The following is a 14,228-nucleotide window of genomic DNA, read 5'->3' as shown; positions in this document are numbered from 1 at the left end:
CATAGACATAGCTTGTAAGTGTTAGCAACCCTCAAACCAGGGATGGAAAGCTATTGGCCTATGGGTTAGATCAATCCATAGCCCTTTTCTGGTTTGCCATACCCCATCTCAACCCTAACTGTCCTGCACAACTAGCACAGAAACAAAGTAAGTTGGTGGAAGAAGCTTGTATCACTTTGCCCTGCTATGATTGGAAGCTTGGTTCCTATGTTCAATGCCTATGTTCAAATATTCCTAGAAAGGGTGGAGAATGAAAATTAAAAGCTGAATTAGCTGCAGGAGAAAGGATGGAATGATCTATTCTTTCTCTGGCAGTTACTGTTTTTACATGTAAGCTGGTGAGGAAGAAAATCACTCCATAAGCCAGCATGGCAATCAAGCTAAAAATGTGTGTGCTGAGAAATCAAATTCAAATTCACACAGGATTAATGTCATAATTCCTTAGGCTGGGGGCATTAAATAAAAAATGCAATATTCACATGGTTCTAGGGAATTTTTAAGTGAAAAGCCTGGTGAAGAAAAGAAAAAGAAAAGGAGGAAGATAAATGAAGAAAAAATAGTGAAACAAAGGAAAATCACAATCCAGAATGTTGTGCTTTCTCTTCCTTAAGGAACTCATTATTTTTAAGTTCAGTAGACAGCACTGCATATATTTGTGTCAACTGAAACACACAGATAGCTTCAACTGATTTTATTCAAAATCATAGATAATTACTTACCAAGCCCCAGAAGATCAACAGTTGATTCTGGTACTTTCTTAGGACTTGTTTTAAGCTCAAGTTGCTGATCTTCTTTCTTCTGAGGCTTTATTAAAAAATAAATAGATTGTTACAACACACACACACAAAGTATCACAAACAAGAGTCCTCATGTAGTCTTATTTTAAGTTGGAAAGATTACTTTTTTCTTAGTGTAGTAGAATATACAAAAGGCAGTCTGGTAAAAAATATGACAGAACCCACTTCCTAGTGGTCAGAGACCTTCACCTACATTACTTTAACAACCTTCAGAACAACCCTTTGATTATTCTCCTCCTCATAATGCCAGCAGGGAGCTGAGACAGAAAGAATACACTCATTCATTCATTCATTCATTCATTCATTCATTCATTCTTACAGGCTGTTTCAATCACAGACAATTCTAAGCAGCACACATTTCAATACAGTAAGGAAAGATTAAAACAACACATAACAACATAATATAAAAGCAGCAATTAATACTGTGCTGCTAAGAAATATCAGTCTCAATTAAAAAAAAATCACCTACTGAGAAGTGGGAACCCACCATTCTATCAGTCCCTGAAGGCTTTCTGAAACAGTCATCTCTTGGCAGATTTTTGCAAATGGCAACAGGGTACTGATCTGACTTGAGTGGGAAGCAACAACTTACTTAATGCCAATTAGAGAGTTGTGGAGATCTGAAGTGTCCTTTAAACCAAGGATTCTCAGATTATTCCTTATTTGCTTTGCTACAATGCAACACCAACTTTAATATGCCTTACATATAATAAGTTACTAAGGTGTAGCATTTTGAATCTCAAATAATGTAGGGAAGATTGACTGATTATCTGCCATCAAATTAGCATCAACTCTTAGCGACCACATAGATGGATGTCCAGGATGATTTGTTCCCTATCTGGTCCTTCAGGTCTCCCAGTGTTGTACACATCACCACTGGTAATCCTCTTCTTCTCTTTCTTTCCATCTTTACCAGCATTATGGATTTCTCAAGGGAGCTGTGTCTGCTTAATGTGTCCAGAATGTGATAATATAAACCCTGGTCATTTGTGCCTTGAGTGAGAACTCTGGACTGAGTTGTTATATGATCCATTTGTTTGTTTTCTTGGCTGCCCAATATTCTCAAGACACTTCTACAACACCAAAGTTCAAAAGGGTCAATACCCTTTACAACCTGCTTCTTTAAATTCCAACTTTGTTTCCATAAAGCGTCACAGGGAAGACCACTGCCTGACCTTTGTAGATAAAGACATGACATGATATCTGAATATCCTTTCCAAGGCTTTCATTGCTACCCTACAAAGTGCTACACTGCAGAGTAATTTTTGACTGCTGCTTCCTTTAAAATTAATTATAATAAAAGGCAGAAGCTATCCACCACATTTGATTTGATTTGTATAGCTGCCCATCTCACAGCAAATATTTTCTTTTTTTTTTTAGTAATTTTTTTATTTTTTACAACAAACACAAACAATAGCATAAAAAGCATAAAAAACCATCTTCCATTTTAAACCGTGTGTCAGCCAGTTACCAATCATTTGTGCCATCCTTTCATAGTCTTCACTCATCATTTATATAAAGTCTCATGTCATCTATCCAACACATATTTATATATTTATCAGTTATCAATTATTATTCATTTGTTACTAGTCTATGACACCAGCTTTCATAATAAAATTTATATCATTTTTATCCATAGATTATATATATATATATATATATATATATATATATATATAGTAATTTATATCAGTTTGTCAAATTTCTATTATATAATTTGCTGATCTATTACATTACTATATCTTTTCATCCAACCATTGATAAAACAAATCCCATATCATATAGAATTGTTTGTCTTCTTGCTCTCTAATTTCAAATGTTAATTTACTCATCTCTGCACATTCCATAATTTTCTTAATGACTTCCTCCTGCATAGGTACTTTTTCATTTTTCCAATTTTTAGCAAATACAATTCTAGCCGCTGTCAAAACATTTACAATCAAATATTTCAGTTCTTTACTATATGTTTCAGGTATAATTCCTAATAGAAATGTCTCTGGTTTAAAGTCTATATGTTGTTTTGTCATTTTTTCCAACCATGTGTGGATTTTAATCCAATATCTTTTAGCTTCTGAGCATGTCCACCACATATGGTAATATGTGCCGGGCTTCTGATGACACTTCCAACATTTATCAGACTTGTTCTTGTACATTCTCGCAATCCTTGCTGGAGGTAAATGCCACCTGTAAAACATCTTATACAAGTTTTCTTTATATGCAGTTGACATTGTCATTTTATAGTTTTGAGACCATAGTTTTTGCCACTTCTCTAAATCAATTCCATATCCAAAATTTTTCCCCCATGCAATCATTGTATCTTTAACCTGTTCTTCCTCCATTTTAAATTCTAGTAAATGTCCATAAAGTTTTTTGATCACCTTTTCATCAGCACCCATCAGAATTTTATCTAAAACAGTCAACTCATCATAGATACCTTCTGCTTTAAAATCTTTATCGAATCTAGATTGTATTTGCAAATATGAGAACCAATTCATTTTTATACCTTGTTCTTCCAACGCTTGCATAGTTTTAAGTTCACCCTTTTCATTCAATATCTCAGTATATCTAACTGTTTGTTCCTTTTTATATGTTATTGGATAAGAAAAGGCTTCAATAGTGGATATCCATCGTGGAACTTTTAAATAATATTGTCTTCTTGTCTTCTCCCAGTTTAAAAACAATGCCTCTCGAATATAGTGCCTTCTAAAATAGCCCTGTGTTTTCGTTCCCTTATACCATAAGAAAGCATGCCAGCCCAACAACAGGTCATGTCCCTCTAAGGTCAATAATCTATTATTTCTTAAAGTTATCCAGTCCTTTACCCACATCAGATTTGTCGCCTGGTAGTATAATTCCCAGTTAGGCAAGGCAAACCCACCTCTTACTCTTACATCTTGTAGTAATTTAAGCTTTATTCTTGCTTTTTTACCCTGCCAGATGTATTTCAATATAATTTTATTTAGATCATCAAAGAACTCTTTCCCTAGACGAATTGGAATTGTCTGGAATAGATATAATATCCTAGGCAATATATTCATCTTGATAGTGGATATTCTCCCAATCATTGATAATTGTAAATTCTCCCATTTTGTCAGATCTATTGCAATCTGTCATTTAAGTTTAACATAATTATCCTCCTTCAATGTACTACATCTTGGTGTAATGTATATCCCTAGGTATTTAACCCTGTTTGTGACCTGTATTTCTAAGACTTCTTCCAATTCTTTCTTTCGCCTTGCTAGCATATTCTTTGTTAATATCTTTGTTTTATCTTTATTTTTAATCCTGCTACTTTTCCATATTCTTCTATCTTTTCAATTAATTTAGATGCTGTTTCCAATGGGTCCACTAGTATAAATACTAGGTCATCTGCAAAGGCTTGCAATTTGTACTCTTCCTTTTTGATCTTCATTCCTTTTATTTCTTCCTCTTCTCTTATATTCCTATTCAACACTTCTAATGTTAAGACAAACAACAAGGGCGATAGTGGACAGCCTTGTCTCGTCCCTTTTGTTATGTCTATCTGTTCTGTTAAATCTCCATTTATCATGATTTTTGCAGTCTGCTTATAATATATTGTTTCAATGGCTTGGGTAATTTTTTTACCAAAGCCCATTTGTTCCAATTGCAGTAGCATAAATCGCCAATTCACGTTGTCAAAGGCTTTTTGTGCGTCTAAGAATATCAAGGCCATTTGCTTTTCAGGGTGTGCCTCATAGTATTCCAGTGTGTCCAGAATTACTCTCATGTTGTCTTTAATTTGTCTCTTTGGCAAAAATCCGTTTTGATCGGCATGGATAAAATTATTTAAATATCTTTTTAGTCTTTCTGCCAATATTGAAGCAAAAATTTTATAATCTGAATTTAGTAAAGATATAGGTCTATAATTTTTAACCTGTTGTGGGTCAGTGTCCTCCTTTGGTATAAGTGTAATACATGCTTCAGTCCATGTTTTGGGTATCCTCTTCTTTGTCATAACCTCATTCATAACTTCCAATAGTTGAAGGCTCAATATGTCCTGGAAGGTTTTGTAAAATTCCACTGGCAGTCCATCTGGACCCGGGGCTTTCCCAACATTCTGCTTTTTTAGAGCTTCTGTTAGTTCCATCATAGTTATATTCCCCTCTAACATTATTTCAATGTCTTTAGGTATCTGAGGTAATTTTGCTTTCTGTAAATATTGTCTTACTTCTTCTTCTTGTACATTCTCTTGATAATACAATTTTCCATAGTAATCTTGTATAATTTTTTTCTTATCCTCATTACCAAAGCAGATCTGTCCTTCATTTATCAATTGATTAAAACACTAAAAGAAAAATCTTAGTCCTAACGCTTAAAATCAGAAATGATTAAGTATCAAACAAAAAAGCCAGTCGAGTTTAAAAATGAAATAAACCACACTCTGCCAGATTCAAGTCCATAAAAAGGGAAAGTTAAATAACTAAAGTTTTTTTTTTTTTTTCCAAAGGCTCAATCTCGCCGCTTAGTCCCACTTTTCTTCACTTTTAAAAATTCACTTTGGATTACTTAGGGTGTTCTCTAAGCAAAGTTAAATAATAAAGGTCCATCTCACCCGGTTGACACACTTTCTTCTTCCGTTTGGAGCTGTCCCGGCTTTTGCAGTCTCAATGGCTGTCGCTCCGTCGCTGGTTTCAGGAACTTCTCCTGGATCAACCAGAGATTTTGCGATATCCCTGGGATCGACAGGACGTGCCCTATCTAGTCGCCGTCTCTACGGGACGGCTTAGGTCCTTCGGGACCGTCCAGCATCGGAGATATCAGCTGCGATCTTGGGAGCTCCAGATCGCACACCGTACCGCTGCGACGCCAGCTCCGCCTCTCCTCACAGCAAATATTTTCAATTGCCAATTCTAAGGCTGGCTGCTGCACCTGTTGTTATTAGTTTGCTCTTCTTTATGTTTAATCTTACTCCTGTTTGTTCACTGTGCTCCTTGACTTTAATTTCTAAAGCTTACCAATCATTTTTATTTTCAGCTCTCAGAGTAGTGTCATCAGTACAGTGCAGGTTCTTGATGTTTCTTCCTTGAATTTTAAAACCATGCTCAGCTTCTTCCAATCAGGCTCACTCAATATATATTCAGCATACAGGTTGACTAAAATTAAAATCCCTACTCAGTTAAGCCATTTAATTTACTAGCTATTCTCAATAGGCGAGTTATAATTGCTGCAAGGATTAAAAATCTTGGAACACAAGCCAAGTACCTTAAGTTTCTTGAAGAAAGTCACACTGTAAATCTAGCACATCAATAATTAATTCATTACTAGAAAGAAAAACTATGCAACTACGTACACTGTCTCCTATAAAATGAATTCTGCAAACTGCTACCAACAATGAACGTTTCATTTATTAGTATTTGAAGAATCACTTTTCTTCAACATAAGTGGGTCTGCACAGTCAGACAATCTCTCTTCTCCAGCTGCACCAACCACCTGAGATGGGGAAAGCACTAACTAGAAGAAAGGCTCTCTGAATTGTGACCCCTTGTTCATAGAATATCTCCTAATCTATGGTGAAAGTGTATTTTAATTATTAATTTTTATTGGGTGATTTTAATGTTTCCTTGGTGCTATTGTTGTAGGGATATGTCTAAAATTAAAGTACCAAGCTTAAGATATATTTGAAGTGCAGTCCCATTTTTTGAGGGCTGTACAGCACCATTCCAGATTGGGTCAAAAAAGCAGACAATAGTCATGGCAGTTCAAATGAAGCTGTGTCATTGTAATGGAAGGTATCTGTGAGGAGGAGACTGGTATGGGAGATCAAGGCTGTCAGGAGGGAGGTAGTGCATTCCAGAAAGGGGGACAAGGCAAGTGCTTTCTCAGCCCACAGCAGGACTGTGAGAAGAAGAGGTTTAGACTAGCCCCTCCCTAGAGTATCATGGGGTATATCCACTAGTTGCTGTAGCGTAGTTAGTCTGGCAAGATTGATGTCGGGCTTAGCCCAAGAACGATGATGAAACAGTTCAGTCTAATACAGTTCCTTTATTTGCTTACACCCAGCCTTGATCTCCCATACCAGTCTCTTCCTCACAGATACCTTCCATTACAGTCATTTCTATATATGCTGCAACTGTCATCTTGACTTTTTTGCTGCCCCCACCCCCCTGGATGCTGGTGAGTGTGTGTGTGTGTGTGTGTGTGTGTATTGCATGTTTTATAACAAATTAACACATTCTTCCTCCAGGGGTTCAAGCTTACATGTGTGAAAAATCCAAGACTGTTTTAGTAGAAAAAATTAGTAAGTGGAATTAAGTGTTAATTAGTAGGTGGAGTTTACAAGATATTTTATCATATATTACTTGAAGTTATAGTTTAAAATCCTAGACTGCACTAGAAAGTTCATACATGGAATAACATAATATGTGCCATAGATCAAACAGCACAAACAAATCTATTGCAGTGTCCTAACAAGCCTGCAAATTTTGAATTACCATTTTCTTCAACCATAGCACTGAAGTTGATGTTATCTGATTAACTACTCTCAGGATCAAGTCATTCCTGCAAAGCTAACCCAGTCTCCATAATTTAGTCTGGACCAAATTTTTGTGGAATGTTCCCAAACAGTAACAAGTGTATTAGTATGCATCCTCAGGAATCATTTAAAAACCATTCCATGGAACTGTAAAGAAACAATGAGTACCAGTTTTTACACAAAATTTATTTCACTACTTATGCATCTTCCAATACAAATGGACTTTTGGAGAGTCACCTTATTAACTGTAGATCTGGATAGAACTATTTCCATTCTGTTCTACTTGCTATATCGCCAATCAAAATCAGCTTTAGATGTGATCTTTCCAGCCACATATTAGTAGGGCTATGGAGCAAATAATATGAGCGCTTACAAATATGGTTTCCATAGGGATCTCTGTTATGAAGAAAGATGTGCTGTCTCTATTCATACACGGGTCTGAACCCTGACTGATAAGAGTCCAGATAATCTGTTTCTTCTAGGGTATTCTGTAATTGATCCCAAACCACTGTCTCGACAACCTTCACCAAAAAGGGAAGGTTGGAGACTGGGCAGTAGTTGTCTAATATCTCTGGATCCAAGGAGGGCCTCTTAAGGAGGAGGTGAACAAACACCTTTTTAAGGGACATTGGCACTGACCCCTCCCATAATGAGGTATTCAAAGTCTCTTAGACCCAGGGAACTACTGCCCCCCACAGCTGCCCTAAGAAGCCAGGAGAGGGAAGAGTAGTCAGGGATATCCTGGAGGCGTCCTATCCACCTCCTCAGAGATAACAGGCCAAAAGGAAACCCAAACAACCTGGCAAGATAGTACCCAATCACCACACAAGACCTTGCCCAAGTGGAGTCTCAATTAGAGTGAATTTGAGTGACTTTATCAGTAACGTGTCAAGCAAACTGGTCACAGCAGCAAGGTGGTAAGCCAACAGGGTAGCCCCTACCTAAAAGGGAGTTGGCTGCCTGACAGGGCTGCCAGATGACCACCTGCTACTGTAATGAGATGAAATTTAAGAACACTTCACCCCTCTTATCGCCATGAAGCAGGCCCAAACTTTGGCACCCATCCACGTTCACTCAAATTCAGCTACAGTTGTTCTCCATCTTGTCATTGCTTTAGCTACTTCATCTCCCAGAGGTCCTTGGAAAACCAAGGGATCAGCCGCTCAGGGGAGATTTTGTCAAAAGCCAAGATGCTACCTCTTGCCAGTCCAGACCAGGCCTTTGCTCGCTAGTTTGTCAGGGAAATCCCCAAGTGCTCCTGGAAACCAGGCAGTTCTATCACGTATCTGGGGCAGACCATCCAAATAGGTCTGACTCTGCAGAGGAAAGAGGTGTCAGTCAATCACAACTGGACCAGGAAGTGATCTGATCATAAGGAAATTCTCTCCATGAAGACTCTTTCATATAAATACAAGTGCCAATATTGCTACCAACTCTATTATTTATTTATTTATTTATTTATTTCTTAGTAATGTTAGAACTATTTGGCTCTAATTCACTAGTCAAATTTATGGGATACAAAAATTCAGAAATTATGTGGAAATCAGTGCATATAATATTGATCCTGATATTCTTAAATATATAAAAAATAACCTGCAGTAACTTAATCCTTATATAATGTTCTAAATATATTAATATGGAGACAAAAATTGCATAGATGCAATTTCTGTAGTCAAATAGAACAGATGTTTCATTCAAATTAATAACCATTTTATTAATAGAAGCTCAAATAGTGTAGGTTCTTGGAATTATTCAGTATAAACAAAATACACTTACTGTACATGGTCTGTAGTTGTGCCAGTTCTGCCATTTGACTTAGTTGAGCAGTTCAAATGTTTTAAAAGGTATTAAAAATAATGAAAATTGCTAATTCTTTTTAATTGGAATTCTCTATCAGTAACCATACCAAATTACAGGATCACAAATAGTTACTGCTTACAGAGATGTTTGAATAATTCCTAGTCTACAATGACTAAAAGCCAAAATCCAAGGGTGTTCAAAAGCACTCTAAAGGATGGACAGACACTTTCCAAGCATGTTTGAAAAAACAAATATCCATTTCTAATTTGATACATTAAATCACCCTGCTTTGACTAAATACAGCCAAATGGGCTAAACTGGTCAGAGTGTTTCAATTATTATATCTTTAGACTTCTGTCCACTTCCATTAGGTTCTAATGTTACCACACCATGCAGAAATGAAGCAAACAGATAATACTTGAAATGGCTTATAACTCTAGGAAAAAGGTTTTATATGAGACAATAGAGAAATAAGTGTAAGCAATATTTTAGACGGAACACTTTCTGCAAGGATCATAAACAATTGTTTGGTATACCATAACATAAAGTATACCAGCAATAACAGAGATGATGATGATGATGATGATGATGATGATGATGATGATGATGATTGGTCACACAGTCCACCAGATGTTTAGTCTGGATTTGGCATTTTTATCCACTTATCGAGTCCTTCCCAAGGACCTGGGATAGGCAGATGTTGTTATTATTATGGCTGTTGCTTTTGTTGTTGTTATTATTTAGGCTGAATTCTGAGTTTGAATTTACTAGGATGCAATTCTCCCTGGGTAAAGAACTGAACATCTGAGCAAAAAATAGAAAAACAATTCTTAAAACTAGTACAGTGGAACCTTGGTTTACGAACTTAATTCGTTCCGTGACTCTGGCCTCAACCCGAATTGGTCGCAACCCGAAGCAAATTTCCCCATAAGGTTCAATGTAATTACCGTTAATCTGTTCTGGCGTGGAGGACAGGGAGGCGGCTATTGCTTGGAGGGAGAGTCCCCCTCCCTACGACCACGTGTCAGGGGCGGAAAATGGCCGCGGACCATGTGTCAGGGGCGGAAAAATGGCCGCAGACCACGTGTCAGGGGTGGAAAAATGGCCGCAGACCATGTCACGGGAGGGAAAATGGCCGCGTATCCTGTTCATACCCCGAGGCGGAGTTTGCAAACCGAAGCAAAATTTTGCGGCTGGAGCTGGTCGTAACCCGAAAAGTTCGTTAACAGAAGCATTCGTAACCCGAGGTTCCACTGTATTAGTAGAAGTAGAATGTGGCAAAACATCATATTCCTCTACTAAGGCATACTCCAGGATCATTTTCAAAGCACGAGTCATCTCTTCACAGTTTAGCATTTCCTTGTTACTATAGGAGATATTTAAAGCTGCTTGTAATATGTGTTCGTTGATCCAAGGCAGCATTGCACAGTGAAAGAATAAATATACAGTGCTTTCTAAATGTAAACAGACTTTACAGACAATGCTCAGGTTGATGCTCAGGTTGCATCAAATGAACCTGTCTGGAAATGTCTCTCTCTATAGGTTTTCACTCATAAAGGGAAGCAAAAATTTAATTCCACAGTGCTTTGAAGTTGAATCAAATAAGCCTTCCAATGCTCACTGGAACAGCATAACAAAAAAGCACTTAATGCTACTGCATGTTATTCAGCAGAGGCAGCCAATGAATAATTAAGCCAGGCAAAAAGCATGTCTTGAACTCTGAAAATTGCCAGTTTTTAAAATTATGTAAACCCATACAAGCAAAATACTAAATAGGGAGCAACAAATACAGTGGCTGGCTTCACTAAATGTGTTCTTAGTATCAGTTTAATTGAAACAATAATAATCAGAGTTGTGATTTTCAACTAATTTAATTATCAGGCATAGTAATATGAAAGAGGTGCACATGAGTAGATGTATGCCATATGTGCCAAGCCCAAGCAAAAGACTTACAGTATCAATAATAATGTCAGTGGCTTATTTTATTATTAATATTTTTATTTATTTGCTCTTTCTAAACTAATTATTTGTAGTGTCATTAAGGCTGGGCTATTCTGAGCGTAACAGAGAAGTGCAGTCATTGAAATACAGACACACACACACACACACACACACATACTGTGTGTTCAATCAGCAGATAAAATAAAAATTATTTTGGTAAAAAAAGACAGGAACAAAATGCCAGACTCATTATTTGAAGAATAAGATTGTAGTGGAAAAGGTAAGTGTTTCTTGGTGTATGTTATGAAGCAATCCAAGGATCACAAACAGAAAAATGAGGTATGCACATAGCACCTTTTTTCCTTGTGAATCTAAAGCACTGCACAAAAGTCAGACTCTATTCATGCTGCACAGCAAATAGATGCAGAGGAATTATGGATCCCAGGAAAGTTAAACTTCTTCTCAGTTCATATACAAAGTGAGATGAATGAGCATGATTCTGATGTAACAGAAAAACTAACTTGGGTAGAAGCAACCAACATCTAATGGTCAATATAGTGGATGACTGATAACCCAAAATAAAGGATGGGCTATTATTATCATCATTCATGTGATGAAGACCTTGAGAACTAGAGTGAGCTGAAAGGAAATAATTTTGCACTGGAAACAATGGAAACATTCCTAAATGCAGGTAGCATACCGTATTTTTCCGACTATAAGACGATAGTTTTTTCTAAAATCCTTACGCCAAAAATTGAAGGGCGTCTTATTCAAGGAAGTCAGCTGAGGAGAGAACCGTGTGGTGGCAAAACTGCCCATACTTTGTCTCTGCAAAGAGGCTTCCTCCTATTGCTAGCCTCCAATCACGAGTGAAATAGCTTGAGTCTGCAAACAGACTTCCTCCAATCACGAGCCTTATGTAACCGACGTCAGCTGATGCTGAACAAACCAATTGGAGGAAGTCTGTTCGCAGAGACAAGCTATCGGCAGTTTCCCTCATGATTGAATGTAATCAGTTATGCAAAAGAGCCTGGAAATAGAGCTGCAGAGAGACGGTTTGGACCTCCTCCCACCGAGTGTATCAGGTAAATGGTAACTAATTACTAAATAAAAATGTGTTCTGCACTATCTTTAAAATATTAATTTCTTAATTTTGGGTTGGAAAAGTGGGGGTCGTCTTGTACATGGGGGCGTCTTATTGATGGAAAAATACGGTATATGTGTATCAGATTTAAAGAGATGTAAGTTACTGAGGTAAAATGTTTACAGAATTGGGTTCCTCCTCCTCTCAGATTCCTGCTGTTTAGACCAGAGTGGCTGCCCCACTCCCCCATGTTTTGACCAGTTCTGGACTATTTACCAATCTTCATGGTTAGGAATAGAAAATATAGAAGTCAGGTATGCTTTAGTTAGTTTAGTTTAGGACAGAGGCCAGGAGTCCTTCACGGAAGGAAACTGGATGGATAATTATAAATGTGAAGAAAGTGGAGATGGTGAAAAAGAGAGAGAATACACAGAAAAGAGTGGGGTATGGAAAGAAGAATGTGATGGAGGTGAAGAAAGAAGGATAAGAAAAGCAATGGAGAATATTAAAAGTAAGGAGGAAGATAGTGGCACGCAGTGTCTCTGGAAAGACTTTAAGAGCATCTGGGGCAACAGGTGGATCAAAATAGATAAGATGGTAGCAATAGCATTGCAATGCAAGCCTGCATCTTTTGGTTGAAACTTGTTCCAAAGAACTAGCCTGAGCCTAGTTACCACAACTGACTCCTTCAGGATGATTAATCAATTTAAGATGATCTGTCCCAGACACCATATGGATTTGCTTAGATTTCAACAAGCACTTGGCAATATGATAGGCTGCTCTTCCATGATTCTGGCTAGCTTCTAAGATATGGAATAAGACTGCACCTATGCCTATTTTCAGATCCCAGAGGGACCCTTGATTTATTAAGAAGCTCTAGGAGATGAAGCGGCAGAAAACATGCCTGAAGTACTTGTGTGGGAAACAGAATACATTGAGTTGAGTATTGCTACAAACTCATGTTCAGGCCTACTCTGTTGCAATAAGTATTGAAAAATGTCAATATTTCTCTCCCCTTATTGTATCATTGAAATACTATCCTGTAGCCTTGTTTAAGGTGGCCTGCATTCCACTGAGGCAGGGTGGGTCAATAGATCTTCCTTCAGGCTGCCCTGAGAGATTTATAGGACACTTTGTTTAGAAAGTCATTCACATTCTCTCAGAATTGAAAACAGTGTTGGCTGACCCAGAGGAGGTAACTGCGGCAACATCTTGCAATATTTCCTGGTTTTTTTTCAGTTCTATTAGATAGGTCCTGCCACCCGTAGGCTGAATTTTTGCCCCCTCCTGGCTCCTTCAGTGGGAAATGAGGATTTCCCCTAAATACCTCGAGAGAAAGTCTGGTAGAGGCCATCTCTCAACCCCACAGTGTTAAATAATTTCTGTTCAGACTCCAACCTTCCCTTTTTGGGTGAAATTTTGGAGAATGTGGTGATGCTTCAGCTGCAAAGGATCACAGATGAAGGTGATTATCTGAAGCCTTTTCAGTCAGGATTCAGACCAGGGTATGGCACAGAATTGGCACTGTCATTCTTGTGGATGACTGTTATTGTGACTTGATGGTGGAAGTTTGGCTCTCCTTTTCCTCTTAAGATTTCTCAACTGCTTTTGCTCCCATTGACCATGGTATCTTTCTGGGCCTTCTACAAGGGTTGGGAGTTGGGCAGAGTTTACAGTGGTTCTGCTCTTCCTTGGATATTGTGAGGGTTGAACACTGGACCAGTGCCCTGCTTAATATGGGATGCTGTAGAGCTTGATCCTTTCCCCCATGTTATATGAAGCCACTGGGGAAAGTCATTCAATTGTTCAGGGTGAGGTATCATCAATATGCTGATGATAGCCAGTTATGTCTCTCCACCCAGAGTTGAATAGGACATACTGTGAAGGTCCTTCCTGATGTTTGGGGATTATAAGGGTCTGTATGAGATGAAACAAGTTGAATCCTTGCAAGGCAAAGTGCTCATTTGTCTATCCAGAGATGGTAATTGACCTTTCTAAACACAGAATCTTCAAGATGTCAGGTGGGCAACGATATGAGCATCACCTTATAGGAAGACACAAAATAAAGTCGTTGTCAACTCCCCTCTTCTAATCTGGAAACCTGCAAGCCATT

At 37.8% G+C, this 14,228-nt stretch overlaps 1 protein-coding gene across 2 annotated transcripts in view; it reads right to left on the bottom strand.

Moving 5' to 3' along the window:
• The window catches only part of SMAP1 (small ArfGAP 1), a 75,825-nt gene that overhangs the window by 21,953 nt on the left and 39,644 nt on the right, over positions 1–14,228 (bottom strand). For both annotated transcript variants that reach the window (XM_088137663.1, XM_088137666.1), the window contains one exon: positions 720–804. In XM_088137663.1, the coding sequence (XP_087993789.1) occupies positions 720–804 (85 nt within the window). The remainder of the gene's footprint in view (positions 1–719; positions 805–14,228) is intronic.

Source organism: Python bivittatus, unplaced genomic scaffold (genome assembly GCF_059951505.1).
Source record: "Python bivittatus isolate LINGU-HERP-01145 unplaced genomic scaffold, Pbiv_v1 ctg000020_np1212, whole genome shotgun sequence".
Classification (NCBI taxonomy): Eukaryota; Metazoa; Chordata; class Lepidosauria; order Squamata; family Pythonidae; genus Python; species Python bivittatus.
This window is presented reverse-complemented; position numbering and strand designations above follow the sequence as displayed.